At 35.9% G+C, this 18,421-nt stretch overlaps 1 protein-coding gene across 1 annotated transcript; it reads right to left on the minus strand.

The window, feature by feature from the left end:
* Positions 1-7,736: 7,736 nt before the first annotated feature.
* LOC136840428 (uncharacterized) lies at positions 7,737-8,876 on the minus strand. Its single transcript, XM_067107107.1, has one exon. The coding sequence runs from the start codon at positions 8,874-8,876 to the stop codon at positions 7,737-7,739; it is 1,140 nt and encodes a 379-aa protein (XP_066963208.1).
* Positions 8,877-18,421: the final 9,545 nt, after the last annotated feature.

Raw genomic sequence — 18,421 nt, forward strand, 5'->3', positions numbered from 1 at the left:
TATATTTAAAATTAGGAATATTCTTGAATGATTCCCATGGCTGCATTTTGCATCCCGATGCTAATAATAATAATAATAATAATAATAATAATAATAATAATAATAATAAAAATAATAATAATAATAATAATAATAATAATAATCATGCGTTCCAATTTTTATGGCAATTTAAAATTGAACAGTGAGATGACAACTCAGTCAACTGGAGGCAAAAGAGTTATATTATTCAATATATTCCAGGAACGACGCTTGCCTTTGATAACTTCGCTATGAAATCATTACTATTGGTTTTAGAATTAGTATAAGTTTTCCACATGTAGGATTCCCGGTGCTTAGGGCCCAAGTATAGAGAAACTAATAATTTCCATATACATATACATATTAGAAATGTTCAGCATGAGCTTACAATGGGTAGTATTATTCTAGTATTCAGCTAAATGCCGGTAGTAATCTGGTGAATATGACAGGAATATAGAATTTCTGGCGCTTTTTAAAGGAAACATATAACTAGCAATGTGCAACTTTTACGATTGTGCATAAACTTAAAACAATGCAATATGTATATCTCCTGTTTCTTTGTAAAAACACTTACCAGGGCAGACTAATCACGCTTTTAAAAGGGAGGAAGATTAAATGTGTGTCGGTTAATTCTGATAAACAAGGATTATCATTTTCATTAAAGTGACCTTCCCCAACAAAAACGTTGAAATGAAAGATACTGAAAAAAATTAGACAAGTGACATTCTTTAAACTCTGTGTATTCAAATATAGGTGGGCCACAAAATATAAACATTTGGAATATGAGAAATAAAACAGCTTGATAACTGAACGGTAAAAAAAATCATTAATTAGTTTTCAGTAGTCAAAATATAAAACTGAAAATACTACATGAAAAAAAGCAGGTTATTTTTTTAATATTTCAGATTACATTAATTTTAGTGTATTTCCTTGTTATTTTAATCACTGTCATACGTCAGGTTCTCATTTTTGTTATGCATAAATAATTACTTATTTATCGAGGATTCGTAAAGCATTTTTACCCCTGTTGACAAAACGTTTCTTCGCATTTTTTCATAGCTTAATACTTGAATCTTGACCCTGTTTTCTTGTTTTAATTTGTCTATGCTTCGATTAAATCTGGATAATACTCCCTCTCTCTCTCTCTGCCTGTCTGTGTGTCTCTCTGTCTTTCTGTCTATGTCTTTCATAGCCTGTCTATCTGGCTGTCTGTTTCTCATCGTCTCTCTGTCTGCCTGTCTGTCTGTATATCACTCTTATTGTCTCTCTCTGTCAGTTTGTGTCTGTCTCTCTATACTCTCTCTCTGTCTCTCCTCTTTGTCTGTCTGTATGCCTATTTTTCCGGGCCCTTTCTTTCCCCCTCAAAAGAATGCTATCATTCACCCTGCAGTGGCACTGCTACAGGTAAATCCTCAATTAGCACTGAGGCAGGTGGGCTTCCATGATTCACTGCGCCTCAGAAATCCCTCTGGCAAACCATTCCGCAATAAATCAGTTCTGCTGCAGAATAAAATCGTTGCATCTACTGTACGAGGAAAGGTCGCTTTTCGGAATATTTCAGGAAATCTAATGTATATATATATATATATATATATATATATATATATATATATATATATATATATATATATATATAGGTTAGGTTAGGTTAGGTTAGGTTAGGTTAGGTTAGGTTGGTTAGGTTAGGTTAGGTTAGGTTAGGTACACACTTTACATATGGAAAGAATGTGCAGCTTTCATGCTCCTGTTTTACTCAGCGTTCAATCCCCCCCCGCCTCTCTCTCTCTCAAAGGCTGGAAATTAAATGGCTCTGTGTAATGAGTGTACTCTGTTCTTTATAAAGACTGGTGACGCAAGAATGGGCTGGCTGAATATTCTAATGAAACCTTTATGTACAGAGGTGACAAGAATAAACAGTTCTAATATTTTTCGTTTTCAGCCCCTTTCTTTTTTATCTGAAGGACGATATATACGTTGATCGATGGTCTACGGCGATAATTTAATATACTGGAACCCAGTGAAGTGTTCAAAAGATGCATATTTTGCATAAACCGCCCTGTATGGCAGTTGCAGATCCAATCATTATGAAATGGACCCTTTTCAGAAATCAGGGCAAAATTTCTTTTTCAAAAAATAGGGGAAAAAATGTCATTTTCAGAGATGTCACCTTCTTTGGTCACTAGCAAATATTAGTCACTTATTTTCTAAGTGTTGTGATATCAGTGTAGTATGTTAAATTGCTAATTATGAATTCATAGGTCACTGGTGTTGGGGAAAGAGAAGAAGAGTGAGAGTTTGCCGAATTTTATCCGAGGAGTCGTCGGTAATTTTATTTTATCTTAGTGAAAGGGGAAAAAGAAAATAATGAGAGAGAGAGAGAGAGAGAGAGAGAGAGATCCTTTGTTAAAAGGAGAAAACGATGATGGCAAAATTAAGTTAATAAATTCAGAAAAGTGTGGTTAAAAGTTAGAGATATTATTTACGAAAATGATGCTGAATTTATTAAAAACTCAAGTAATGAATGTAGATACACACACATACATCAACACACACACATATGTATATATATATATATACACACACATATGTATATATATATATATGTGTGTGTGTGTGTGTATATATGTGTGTATATATGTGTGTGTGTGTTTGTAATAATGTTAACGCGTGACAGTGCAAGAATAATATGGATTTTGAAAGGTGAAAGATTGAATGAATAATATTTCCATTTATCTAGCTTCAGTTTTGCAAAAGAATCCAATTCACTTGATGGCCTGAATGTACAGAATCCGAATAAGACAGGGATGAGCAAGGAGGGATAACCTTTACAGCAAGTATCGGCATAACTTTATTTGGTTCTGAATCGTACGGTATTACAAGGTCATATTCTGTACAGGCACTCACCATATCCATGACAATAAAAAATAATATTCGATACAAGCCAAGAGAGGCTAGTATTATAACTTATATACTGATATTTTCTGGCAATAACGAGAATCAAATTAGGCATTTTACTAGAATGTTACTAATTATAAAACGCTAATTTATGTTTCTTGTTAATTATGATAATTAACCCACAAATGCGGTGGGCTTTTCTGCCATTTAATATTTATTCTATATCCTAATATTATGATAAGTAATCCCAGTTTCGAAACGCAGGTTATTTGACTGCATTATGTCATTCTACGTTCATTAATATTTATATTTAACATCATTCTGTTTACTCTTTTGTCCATTTCTGAACGGGGCAAAAAAGTATCTTTCGTATTATGGTATAACAAATTGTCTATTCGATTTGATTTTGGGTTACTTAAGCAAAAAATGGTCATTTGTTCTACCCTCCATGGTGAACCAGTCATCTCCAGGGTTGTTTCGTCCCGTTTTTATCTGAAAGGGTCCAGTATTTCGGAAATTAAATCTAATAAGAGAGTGGTTGGTTTTATTCTACCGCTGGCAAATGCACAAAGTCTTGTTCAGTTTTACTATACCCGTTGTTAACACATTAGCTATTTCTTGTGTGCGTTGTGTAAGTCATTGAAAAAATAAATAAATAAATGTTTGTGGCTCACGTGAAGCAGCTTCTCAAAATTATAAAACTACATAACTTATTTACTTGAAGCTATAGTGCGTTCTCGATCCTTCTTGTAATTTTGAAGTAAAAACAAGTTTTTACGTTAAGAAAAGTATTTAATTGTAGATGAGATATGTCACATACTTCCTTAGTGTCAAAAATTTGATTAATGAAATTGAACCGTGGACATCTCGCAATCTTTTAAAAGATGTAGTTTTAGTTAAAAAAAAAATACAAAACAAAGGGACAAAAAAAAATACAAAACAAAGCAATCCCTATCTCGATGGGGTTGGAATGATAAGAAAACAACCCTCTCTCTCTCTGCTTCTTGGGGTTATCAGAGAGAGAGAGAGAGAGAGAGAGAGAGAGAGAGAGAGAGAGAGAGAAGGTTAACGAGGGAATGATTTTGCAAATTACTTTCACATCCAAAGCACAAACAGAAGCGAGGTTAAGAGACGCTTTCAGCTGCATTAGGTTTCAAGGCGAAGCCTTTTTCGGATGAAACGTTAACTGGGAATAATTCGTGCTTTCATTTCGCTTAATGCAGGAAGAAAAAAAAAAAAACTATCGTTTTCTTAACAACAACAAAAAGGATGAGGTTAAGAAGACTTTCGTCTGATTTACCAACGTTAAACCAAATTTTTGTCCCGGAATAAGTTTGTGATTTTTTCAATATAGTTACGAAGATTTCATTTTCATACTTACTGACAAGGAAGCGTTATCACATCTGCAATTTATTTATCTTATTGCTCTAAAAATTATATTCTTTTCTTCAGTGCCAACCTATTAGCTTCAAGTAACTAAATTATGAAGTTTTATAATGTCGAAAAGCTGTTTCTAAGAATCATGATAAATTTTCTAATTATTAATGACTTACATAATACACAAAGATATGAGTTAATAACGAATGATGTAAAATTGAAGATTATCTTTCGTTTATTTATAAAATTTTGCTCTGCCTCTGAATATGCTGCAATGAAGCTTTCTAGGTACGTCGTATAAAATAAAGAAATATATTTTCCAATTTTCCAGTTCATTCATATGAACATTACTCTGATCATAATCAAACGCACTACCGGTTTTGAGCCCCACTGAAACGCTTAATTTAAGTGTGCCCCTTTTTATATTTTCTCCATCAAATGTTTTAATCCCCGAAAGTTTTCATATGGTGAGTGTACTCTTACTTATTCCCTAGTCTAATGAAAACCAAGGATAACTGGTCATTATCAGATGGTCCGAGAAATGGAATAAAAGACCAGTTTCTGGATCAGAGAAAAGGACTTTGAGAACTGGTCAGGGAAGGATTGGCTCTTTAACAGAAAATCTGTCTTTGATTCAGTCCTATTTAAGAGAGGACCTGATCACCTCACAGGCCACCAACATTCCAAAAATTGGTTAATACAGTTGCAAAAGAACTGGCTGAACTGTATTATGCATAGTATACCTAATCTTGCATTATTGTAAGGACTAGTTATATGATAAACTGGTCTGCATCAAATTTTCCTGTTTCGAGTACTAAAAATTAAGCGTTTATTTTGGGGGTGGGGGTCAATGTAAATTTTCGAAGACTATAAAAGATTTTGAAAGGGTTATAAGTTCCTATAGGAATCATCTAAGTTCCATTCCGGCCTTTTTTCCCCTGGAAACGAGGAATGTACTACAGCGATAAAACACACGTCCTATCAAACATTTGGCTTAGATAATAACAAAAACACTTTACCTTACATTGTACGATCATTTATACATACAAAAAGCATTAATGAAAAGTTCTATGAACACTTCAATGTTTATGGAAGCAAATACCTTCACGTCAAAGTCTTTGCACGCGCAAAAAGACGACGATACCAGCAAGGTGTGAAAGAGTCTTTTTCTCGCCCAGACCCGAAGTCAGCTAGAAAGGCTGTTATAGTTAAAATGGGAAACACAAGGAAAAAAGAGAATTCCAGGGCTTCGTAGCAATGGGAAAGGAAATCCCTAATTGCTAGGAATAAAGAAATATCACCAGAGTCTTCGTCACTTCAAACACTCGAAATATTGACTCTAGTGACTCAGCTCATTCTACTCAGCCACTCAGCTAATCCGTACTTCTGGAATGCACAGTTGCTGGCCAGTTAATTGGTAATGATACAGAAGGCCGTATGCCAGCATAGGCACATCGCATACGGGCGTCTTTAAGTGTAATAAGATGACAAAAGGATTCAGTAAAGCCTGGTGTTGACCTCTGGACTCTGACTGACCAAACGAGAAGAATCCAGTCGCGGGGTCACTTTCGAATTTGAACTATAGATATTTTTCTTATCTCAATAGGCGTCAGTGACCTTAGTAGTTGTGACGTCAGAAAATCCCCAATAATTAATTAATTAATTCTCTTGTAAATTCCATATTGCTCGTGTAAACGATGTGCTGATGACGTGTCTTGGAAGATAATTCGTTCTTTGCTAAGTCTTCCTTTTGAGAGATAACGAGAAAATTGTCATTTTTATTTACCAATGTCCCTCTTGGTTATGTGCTTGAAAAATTACGTGAGAAGTTTGATAATGACCCAAGTTTATGCCCACTCCCCACTGAAGTATTTCTTGACCTCATTAAACTGGGCGTAGAGTCCACTGTTTTCACTTTCAATGGTGATGCGTATGAACGAATATCTGGAGTAGCAATGGAATCCCCCCTTCACCTGTTTTGGCTAATATCTGCATGGAGTTCTTGGCGGAGACTATTCCGAGTTCTTGCCCGTCTCGGTTTAAACCTATATTTTGGGTTCGCTGTGTGGACGATATTTTCATTCTTTTCTATCATGATGACGATTTATTCAGTGAACTATAGCCGATTCACTTAAGGTAGATTCTTGAGCCTATGAGACGTTTGTTTGGCGGTCTCTGATTGGCTGGTACTGGGAGGTATGCAGCTCGCTCACTCTTTCATTTTAATGTCTGTAGCTCAGAAACTTGAAATATGTTTATATTTCTTCATTTATCTCACGTTTTACACAAGATAGGAAAGTTTTGGTCATACCATAGGATTCGGTATTAATTGTAAAACTAAACCGTGATTTCCTGAAATCAGTAAGATAAAAAACAAAGGAATTACAACGAGTAAAAGTGAAAGAGAAGCATTTCATTCTTTAAACCTGTTTTTACATATCGTCGAATTTTGCATCATTCATGCAATCAAGATAAAATAAAACTTGTGTTTCCATACGATGAGTTCACCCTGAATACGCTGGTGCTTTCAGATTTTAGATGCGTGTGATATGTGAAGAGAAAATGAAGAATATGTCGTATTATGTTGCATCCGTACTTGACTCAGTTTGAATAGTGCCGAGAGACGGTGGTCTGCAAACAGCGAGAGCTTTGAGGCACCGTTGACAGTTGCCAATTAGTGATATGAGAAGTTTGCAGTTTCGACAATATTTACCGTATTATTATGTCATTAAATTTTCTGTAAATAAATGCATAGAATTCCCATTATGACTGTCGAACACTCTCACTCCAATATCATATATGTCCGTGTGTCTGAACATATCTGAGTACGTGTAATTCATGTAAACGTTCCACACCCCTGCATCACTATATAGTGCATGTAGGATAATGAGACGAATCAAAAGACTTTTATAGCTTTATATATTTAAGCAAAAAGAATGGAAATTCATACTGATGTATTATGTCATAAAACAAAATAAAATCATATACAGTAGGCTTACATTGACAGTGTCATTAGGCTATCATTATGAACAAAAAGAAAAGAAAGTCTTACATATTTTGTTACGTCATTACCATTATTTAAAAAAAATTTAATGGAAAATCATACATATAGTCATGTCATTACCTATTGAAACAAAAAGAATGAAAAATTATACAGATACATTATTATTCCCTTGTCTATTGAAACCAAATTAAAGGAAATTACAAACAGACATACATTGTTATGCCATTATATATTCAAACAAAAAAGGAAACTTATGAATATACTGTAGTTACGCAATTACCTATTTAAGAATATTAAAATTATAGATACACTGTTTTGTCAACACCTTTTTCAAGACAAAATGGAAAATCGTAGAGATATATCACTGTCAGTGTTATCATCATCTCTAATATCAATATCATCACTGTCACTTTCGTCATCTCCAATGTCAATAACGAAGCTTTCAAACATATATATGCTCTCTAGCAACATCTTTACTCCTATACTCATCTTCTAATTTCTTGACATGGTGAAAACATTTCCTCCAGTCTTCTGTTGTAACTTTGTCTATCGCCAGTCTCGTAAGCTGCTCAACAGTTTTCAGAGATTGATTTGAATTAGAGTTGTTTTTTCTGACATCTCCCTTTATTTGAGCCCATATAAGTTCTATGGGGTTAAACTGACAATAATATGGTGGCAGTCTGAGCACATCATGACCATTTGCACGGGCTATCTCGTCTATCACATACCTCTGTTTTTCTTTGTGACACTTAGCAAGCTGTAGCAATTTTGGCTTTGATGCTGATGGGTCATGGGTGATGTTATTGGAAGAGAGCCATTCTATGACTTCACTTTTTCTGTTGCTGTTTGTCGGCACTTTATTTTCTATTTTGCTGTGGTAGGAAGCATTGTCCATTATGATGAGAGATCTATCTTCTATATTAGGCAATAGTTGTTCCTTAAACCACTTTAAAAATCTTTCATGGTCCATGGAATCATGGTAGTCCCCTTTGGCACCATTTTTTGACCGAAACAACAATAGCGCATCTTTGAGAAACCCCTTCTCACTCCCCGCAAGCAACACAATAAATCTTGACCCCTTTCCAGTTTTAAGTTTGGGTCCTATTTTGCCTTCACCCGTTGTCCAGCACTGATTTACACATTCATTTTGGTTTATCCAAGTTTCATCCAGGAATACTTCAGGTTTACGTTCAGATGGACTACAATGCCTATTCTTTTCAATTAACCGTAGGTATTCAGTTCTCGCTGCCACTATATCATCACGTTCCATTAAAATAGCCCTTCCACTCATCACTTTTTTGTACCGGAATCCAAGCCCTCTCACTATTTTCCATAATGTTGTTCTTTCACCATTAAACTTTACCAGGCTTTCCTTCAGTTTTTCCAGCAGGGCATCTAACGTTGGGAGCTCTCCTCTCTCGTAAAAAGATAAAATCTCATTTCGAATACAGTCATTTTCAAAACTATCCACCTTGTTCTTCACTCGAATCCTCTTCCTGGGGTATACAGGTGAAGAGAAGGGGCCGTTGCCGCACTCAGATGACTGTCGCTTGATTTTTTCACTGTGTTGGCTGGTACGCATGTAGCTTTGGCGGTCTTCTCAAAACTTCATTTCTTGAGTCTGCTCCCCACTGTGAGCTGAAGTAACGATGAACATTCATGACCATGTTTGTGAGCTTGACTTGCAAATCTGGAAACAGTGCGACAAATGGTGTTGTCATCTCGAGACATCTGCTGAATTGCTTAATAACAGCCTGAAAAGAAAAAATAATCGTTCTTAGTTCTTTGTTGTTTATTACTCCACTGAGATCATTATTTCATATCACTCAAATTAGTCTCTGATATCTCTTTCGTGTGAAAATATGTTAATATAAGAATATTAGAAACAATATGCTGAAACCAACCTGATTAAAGCTTAGGATGAGGTGAAGAGCGCGAAGTCTGTCCGTAGATTTCAGATTCTTCCCTGAACTGAATTTGCCGCCTCGCGCACCCGCCAATATTTAGATCTCCAACGATACCAGATGCATCCATTTGATTTTTCATTTTTCCTTATCAGATATGTCCATAGTCCATACGGACATATATGATATTGGAGTGAAAGTGTTCGACATTCATAAAGGGAATTCTATGCATTTATTTACAGAAAATGTATAATGACATAATAATGCGGTAAATATTGTTGAAACTGCAAACTTCTCATATCGTTAATTGGCAATTGTCAACGGCACCTGGACGCTCTTGCTGAGAAGACCAACGACGGCCAAAGGTGTCTCGCAGTCTGCAGATCACCGTCTCTCGGCACTATTCAAACTGAGTCAAGTACGGATGCAACATAATACGACATATTCTTCATTTTCTCTTCACATATCACACGCATCTAAAATCTGAAAGCACCAGCGTATTCAGGGTGAATTTATTGTATGAAAACACGTTTTATTTTATCTTGATCGCATGAATGATGCAAAATCCGACGATATGTAAAAACAGGTATAAAGAATGAAATGCTTCTCTCTTCACTTTTACTCGTTGTAATTCCTTTGCTTTTTATCTTACTGATTTCAGGAAATCACGGTTTAGTTTTACAATTAATACCGAATCCTATGGTATGACCAAAACTTTCCTATCTTGTGTAAAACGTGAGATAAATGAAGAAATATAAAAATATTTCAAGTTTTCTGAGCTACAGACAAAATGAAAGAGTGAGCGAGCTGCATACCTCCCAGTACCAGCCAATCAGAGACCGCCAAACAAACGTCTCATAAGCTCAAGAATCTACCTTAAGTGAATCGGCTATAGTAGAATTTGTTAACAGTCAGATACAACAAATCAAGTTCACTTATGAAAAGGAAGCAGAGCTCAAATTAGCTTTTTTGGATGTCCTAGTGTTTCACAATCCAAACACAAAGAAGTCTGATTTCTCAGTTTACCGAAAGCCGACTAATGCTGAATTATTTTTATTCCTACCATAGCATTCTGATAAAGAAAAATATCATTGTTAACATGGCTGTCAGGGCTCTTAAAGTTTGTGACCCACAATATTTAAATGATGAAATTGCCCATTTTATTGAAGATGCTTTGTCTAAGGCAAAGAAAACGTTTTACAACCCTTCACTCCAGCAGACTGATCACAGCAAGAGATTCATAACGCTTCCATATCATGAAAAATTAAAATCAACAGCCTAGGTAATCAATAGTACAGGTAATGTTACAGTAGCTTTCACATATGAAAATTCAATCAAATCCAAATTCAATAAGAATAATAGCCACAGAATTGATAGTGATAGTAACAACAAGAGAGACAGGAGTATATATTCTATAAAATGCAAGCTCTGTAATTTATTTTATTTTGGGGAGACAGGTAGGGGGAAGGACATTAGATTGCAAGAACATAAAAAAGCGGTTAGGGACTTCGCTCAAAACAGCGCTATTGTTAAACATTGTTGGGAGAATAATCACGTCATGGATTGGGAGGGAGCTAAAACTATATATAGAAGTAGTCAAGTAGGCCAAAGAAGAGGGGGCTTTGATAAATATTTGCAACACATTATGTGGCAATAAAGCCTTTACGCAGGAGGACAGACATACAGACAGGCTAGTCTGTCATTCCATGAATTTAAATTTCAGGCAGTTTCTCGAGGCCCCTGATACTGTGTCTCCCTCATCTCTCCCCGCACAGGTTGTCGAAGTGGCAGTTGTCGCAGAAACAACAGGCACCGATGCTGAAAGTCGTTCTCCACCCACGAATCACCTGGTCACTAGTAATGAGCACCGTGCGACCGAACAACAGTCGTTAACAAGATCACAACGGTTGACCCACAGATACAGAGAAACAGCCATTTCATAACTGCGTTCACGCCGAAAGATCGTTCGATGTTTTCCTGGACTTTCACAAAATTTCTTTTCAATTTGTCTTTTTAAGAAAAACATGTATTTTTATTCAGTTGGCTGAAGAGGACCATTGAGCAAACGGTCGAAAACTCCCCTGTTTTTATCCTTTTTTGTATTTTGGAAAAATACAGTTTATCATTTACATTATTGTGGCTTTTTACTCAATATATATATATACATACATATATATATATATATATATATATATATATATATATATATATATATATATATATATATTTATATACACATATACGTACGTATACTGCTAACAATATTCAAAAGTCATTTACCCCTCTCCGTAGTCAGCATATTTCTGAGTTACTATAGCTTCTTTCATCATCGAGAAAAACTTCAGTTAAAGGGAATGAAATATACTGATAAGGTGTCGCAATTTAGACTTGAAAAACTCAGGAAATGACAGTGAATGAACATACTGTACAGTATAACGTTACTGATCACCTCAAAATTTTTTAAATTTTCCTCCATGATTGCTGCCTTGGGGTGTCCTTTGAATGTTGTTGGAAGAAAGATATATCATATATGTGTGTGTGTTTGTGTGTCTGTGTATATAATAAACATATTTATGAAGCGAAGTTTCAAAAAGGAATTCCAAGGCGTTACTTAACCAAGGCCCCAGTGACTGAAGGAAATGTCTCGAGTGAAGCAGAACTCGAAAAGTGGATTACAATTACCTGACACCAAAGCCTCGAGGCTCCAGTGAAATGAATCGTTGATACTCAACGAGATTATTTTCCTCTCCTGATTGTATTAGTTCCCATTCTACGGATTCATTATGGGCTATCTTTTAGGTTATCTCTCTCTCTCTCCTAATCCCTTCGGCCTACCTGTAGTGAAATCTCTCTCTCTCTCTCTCTCTCTCTCTCTCTCTCTCTCTCTCTCTCTCTCTCTCTCTCTCTCTCTCTCTCTTAGTCCCTTCGCCCTATCCGCAGCAACATCTCTCTCTCTCTCTCTCTCTCTCTCTCTCTCTCTCTCTCTCTCTCTCTCTCTCATATATATATACATATATATATATACTGTATATATATACATATATATATATATATATATATATATATATATATATATATATATATATATAATATATATATTATATATATATATATATATAAAATATATATACTGTATAGTCTCATATGCACGTAAACATCGCATATATATATATATATATATATATATATATATATATATATATATATATATATATATATATATATATATATATATATATATATATATATATATATGTGTGTGTGTGTGTGTATATATATGCACACTGTATGGTCTCCCTTATGCGGTGTAAACACATCCTTCGATGTTGCCAGCCCAATTCCCTATACCTCTCTTGTTACCACCTGCAACTGTCATCTGACTGCTGAGTAGTTGGTGGGTGAAAAGAGGTCAAATGGAAGTGAATGAAAAAATGGATCTCTGAATAGTAGGGTGAACATCCCAACTACTAGCCTACGATTATATATTGGTAAATATGCTGCAATGAAAATACACTGTAAAGAGATGTTGAGCTCCTTGAATTTTCAAGATAGTGGTTCCTGTTATATATATGACATCACGGCTACATTATCCCTTAAATTGAATAAATTATTTAGATGTTTCACGGAGTAAGGGCCCATCGGGGTTTACATTCTCATGAATCCTCAAGTAGGAGCCACCTGCTGTTTCTCCGTCTCTTATATGTATGGTAATGAAGACTCCTCTTTGCTTTTGTAACCCCTACGAAACTGAGGTATGTAAATTTCAAACATTGACGGATGTAACTGATTTATATGTAGATGCATGTAGAATTATACACACACACACAGACATATATATATATATATATATATATATATATATATATATATATATATATATATATATATATATATATATATCCCTGATATATACACTAAAAACGTACTTCTGAGAAATAAAATCAAATGAATCTTTTTTGTTCGCACAAGCTCCCAGTTTGCTTCATCATCGAAGTAACACGACGGAAAATTTTGTGAGATGTGATTCAGTAACGAGATCAAGGTAATGAGGCCCAGGGACAATGAAGACGAGGATGCAATGATTCATTTCATGACTGAACTCACTTTCACTCTGACCCAGCTTTTCGTTGGGCGAGTCACTCGCTAGGCCCGAGTTCGCCTCTCCGCCCGGCTAATGAAGAGTTAGAGGAATTTATTTCTGGTGATAGAAATTTATTTCAGCTATAATGTGGTTCGGATTCCACAATAAGCTGTAGGTCCCGTTGCTAAGTAACCAATTGGTTCTTAGCCACGTTAAATACGTCTAATCCTTCGCGCCAGCCCTAGGAGAGCTGTTAATCAGCTCAGTGGTCTGGTTAAACTAAGGTATACTTAACTTTTTCACTCTGACTTACGACTGAAGAAGCCTGTAAGTCTAAGAAAAAAAGGGGACAAATTCTGGAGAAAAGAGGACTTGGGAATTGAAGGCTGCGATGTAGAATTAGCTGAAAATGATATTTGGGAATTCTCAAGAGAATTTTTTGCTCAAGAGCGTTTCAGCTTCTCAGACAAAGAAATAGAAAGAAAAGCAACTTTGCGCCATGCATTCAGAATCGTGCCTTCTATTAGACTGAAGAAGAAACATGTAGGAATGGAATGGAATATAAAATGTAGGTCAAAGGCCAAGATCTGCGGCCTATGAAGTCATTCAGTGTTGAAAGGGAAATTGAGAGTAGGAAGGTTTGAAAGGTGCAACAGGAAGAAAAACTAGCACTTATACTATGAAACAATGGTTGGTAGAGGGTGGAAAGTAAGATGGAAGAACGAGAATATGAACGGAGGTACAGCAAAAGGAATGTAAGGGGTTGCGACTAGGGGCCGGAGGAACGCTGCAAAGTACCTTAAGCAATGGCTACGATGCACCGTGTGAGGTCATTGACAGCAGTACCCTCCTACAGGGAGAAACACGTAGGATACAAGAGAAAACGAACAAGGAAGATATTAAGTAGAGGAGGTGGGCAGGAAAGAATATGGAAGAGTAAGTTCTGATATAATCCATAACCCCATTCAATGTATTCAACACTGGCCCCCCGAAGTTTTTGTCTTCCCTGTCACGTACGGGAGTCAAGAAAAGGCTCCCCTGGGATTGGGAGGAACCATGAATTGAGTCTTCTTTCTGGTCTCTGTTTTACCGTCTCCCCAAAGGAAAACTCGACTTCTGTTTGGTCGTTCTACAAATATGGATTTTGTACGCGTTCACTTTCACGTCTGTCAGTCTGTTTTGCTTCAATCTGTTTATCTATATAGGTTTAAAGGTATGTACGTAGAATTTATTAAGCTATCGACGGGGTACTAAGTATGTACACACACACATACGCGCACACACACACACACACACACACACACACACATATATATATATAATTATTATTATATATATATATATATATATATATATATATATATATATATATATATATATATATATATATATATATATATATACTGTATATATTAGTTCACATTACCAAGAAGATACCTGTATACAACATTTACGACGTGGAAAAAACTATATTTCTTAATCGAATTTTTTCACTTGTATATTCATTTATCTATATTCATCATAAACATGTGTATCAGATACGTAAGCACGAACTGATCTTATGCAAATATGCCCACAGGTATGAAATATATGTAAATCTTGAGACATAAAATTATTTGATTTGAGTATTGTAATAACGGTCTTCTCAACTTTAAGCATATCATCACTCTTCAAGTATTTATGCTTCCCAGCAACTGAGAAAAACCAGGGAACCTGGGGAAACTAAGTCTGTTCTATGGCTCGGCTTAAGAGTCAACGAAATAAACGTATCTTCAAAGGTAATGATTGCCTGAGGCCAGATGAAACGTATTTAGAAAATTCCATGTTTTGAACGACCACTGAGCAAATGAAACAATATCTGGCCTTCACGCATGGAATGGGATTGGGTAAACAAGGAGTTGTTGACGCATTTTCAGCTAACAGCCATTTAAGAGGAAGCAGAGAGGGTCAAGTGAAATTACCATATGGGTAACAAAATCTTCAAGGACCCGTTTGAAGGAAGTGTGCTCATTGTCAGTCAGTGTTGTTCAAAAAAAAAAAAAAACAAAGAATCGGTGCTTGTTCTTTTTTTTCGTTATTTAAGCTTCGAAACAAATGTAGAGAACCATTACTATCCCTTGGATCTCCTCATGTTCTTTGATCTCACCATTCAATCGTTTCGTAACCTACAGGGTAAGAGAAGAGAATTTCCCCAGAAAACAGATCTATGAGTTTTGGCAGGATATCGGCATTTCTGGAAACCCTCTCGTTTTCTAAAAGCTAGAGTAAGGGATTACCCCCTTTCTCTCTCTCTCTCTCTCTCTCTCTCTCTCTCTCTCTCTCTACGATAAACCTTGTAATTCTGTAAAATTCAAAGCGAACGCCTCCTTGAACAAATGGGTTTTCCGCCGTGCAAATAAACGGCGCTGCAAAACGAACGGGCCTGAAGAGCCATTAAACAAATGAAACGAAATCAGACCTTTATGCCGGGAATGTAATACCAATTCCTTTTCGTCATTTGGCGAAACAAGGGGCCATTATTATGTTTCAGCAAACGGACCGTCAGCTAACAGCCATTTACTGAGAGTTGGGAGTGTGAGCTTAATACCATTAAAGAAGGGGGAAAAGTGCCAAACTGTAATGTGTTATTGACTGAATTCTAACATTTGGTAACTTACGATGGAATCGAGATCTCTTCTGGACTTGTTCTTCTTACAAGAATTGCAGTTAGTGGGACATTTATTTACATTTAATCTTTAACTCGTTTTTTATCTCATATCGGAGGCATTTATTGCACTCTTTACATGAAAATAAAAAGAATTCTGTAGCAAATGGACAGCCACTTAAAAATAAAATGAATTTTCAAGATTTTCTGTTCGATTAAAGCAAGGAGAGATCTCTCTCTCTCTCTCTCTCTCTCTCTCTCTCTCTCTCTCTCTCTCTCTCTCATGCAAAACTGCAAACACAGTCGGTACATGCTTATATAATTGTTTTGTAAAAAGTAAAATAAACCCTAAATTCTCTTTCATGAACCGACGCAAAAAAGGCAACATTAATCCATGACGGGTGTGACAGTATATTCATAGGCAAAACCAAACCTTTTTCTTAGCTAGAATAAATCTTTGAAAACTGATACAAGTTAACTTTTAAGAATGACAAAAATGTTACAGAAAATCACCATATTGTAACCAGGTGATACGTCAGCATGCAATGTCAAAGATTACAATTATATCGAAAATACACATGTAAATATATATAGTATGTGCGTGTGCGTATGTCTATAACAAAATCATCATAAAAGAAAATCCACCAAAATAATATAAATTTGTACTCTAAAGCATACATTGCATACAAATGTGTCCAGTTACCTTCCCTGACAAGTTCAAGAAGTGCAGTCGATGTTTTGGCGAGGCCCAAGGAGTTAGCGGCCTCATGAGGCTTTCATGTTTATGGAAAGAAGTCTTTTGCGGCGCCACAGGGAGGGACGAGGCTTCACACACACTTGATCCACTCATGGGCTTGGCGCAGACACAATGCAAAAAACCGCAAAAAACGTAAGGGTTGACGACCGATAAAACACTTGCAAGAGATGAAGTGTAAGTCTCCCCGCCCCCCCTCTCTCTCTCTCTCTCTCTCTCTCTCTCTCTCTCATACACACACGCACACACACACATATATATGTGTATGTGTGTGTGTGTGTTTCTGTGTGTTTGTTTCTGTAGTATATATGCACGTATATATGTAATAAGTGTGTGACTGATTTTCCTGCGGATGACAAGTCACATCAAGTGAGAAGTGAAAAAGGCAATTCTTTCATATAACTGTTTAAAAAAAAAAAAAACGCAGAGGCGCACCATGGAAGAAAAAGTTTTTAAGTGACCGTCATAATTGTACGAAGCCCTCACATCGAACCAACTTTTTGAGACTGAATAACTGATTACTTAACTCGCTGACTGATCGCAGGGGTCGGGCGCCCTTCTGAGATGTGGGTCATAAAAGACGATTTCGTCGTAGAAAGCTGAAGTCATTCTTATATCTTTAAATGTGGTCCTAAAGATAGTGTTCCGGAGTGCGCGGGTCGTTGTGAATGATTCAGCGGTTTCTCCTCAATAAAATGGTGATCATAAAGGTATCTTGATCTATGCACTAAGTTGTGACGGCATAGATCTAGAGTATTGCTGACTGCAGGCTGCATATCATAGTCGTGCTTCACGACCCATCATTGGTCGAAAGATCTGAGTGAATACAGGATATGAAAAGGTTAAACTTAATATAGAGTAATTTTTTTTTATTAAGAACCTCATTGTCTGAGCGTGCGGTTTTGGAAGCCATTCACTGTACTAGAAATGCTTACTTCGGTGTTTTTCATGAACTTACAAAGTGAAAGATACCGCTTCTTATCCAGATCGTAAAACTCTTTCCTTTATTCTTCTGATAAACAAAAATAAAATAGTTTCACGATGTGAAAATAACTTTAATTAAGCATATACATTATAGGTTGTTTTCTGGGGTTCTTCTTTATATAGAAATATATACAAATTCAACTTTCACCATAACTTGGATAGGCCTGTTTCATTCAGACAGAAATTTTGAGCAGCGAGAAAATGAAATTGTCAAATTTCGTACTGAATCCGGACGCGACTGTTATTCCTTTCTAGCAATGTGATTTGATCAGTTACTGGAACATTTTCTCAATGTGTTCAATCCAACCAGCAAAAAAAAAAAAAACAATTGAATCAGCACCAGTGAAACGGGTTTCCACAGTTTATTGAAACTAAAATTTGCAGGATGTCAACTAAAATAAAGTACACGAAGCCTTATCGATTCTTCCATTGTATCCACCGAAAGCCCTTCGTGGTGCCCTTCAGTAAACTAAGTCTTTTAATACTTCTGGTCATCCCCTGTAATACCGGGGTTCAAGGTTAGCTCACTCTATCCCACTGCCATATGACATCAATATTTATGAACAACTCGGATCGTGTTATTATGAAAAGATTTGATGTGATTTAAATACTCGAATACTCTGAATCTTTTCAAAGCCTCTGTGCACAGGATATGTTTTAGTAAGTAAACAACAAGCGTTTATAGACATCAGTGAATTTTGTAAAAAAAGTTTATAGACCAAAAAGTTTTTGGTTCAACGCTATATATATATATATATAT

Source organism: Macrobrachium rosenbergii, chromosome 7 (assembly GCF_040412425.1).
Source record: "Macrobrachium rosenbergii isolate ZJJX-2024 chromosome 7, ASM4041242v1, whole genome shotgun sequence".
In the NCBI taxonomy this organism is placed as follows: Eukaryota; Metazoa; Arthropoda; class Malacostraca; order Decapoda; family Palaemonidae; genus Macrobrachium; species Macrobrachium rosenbergii.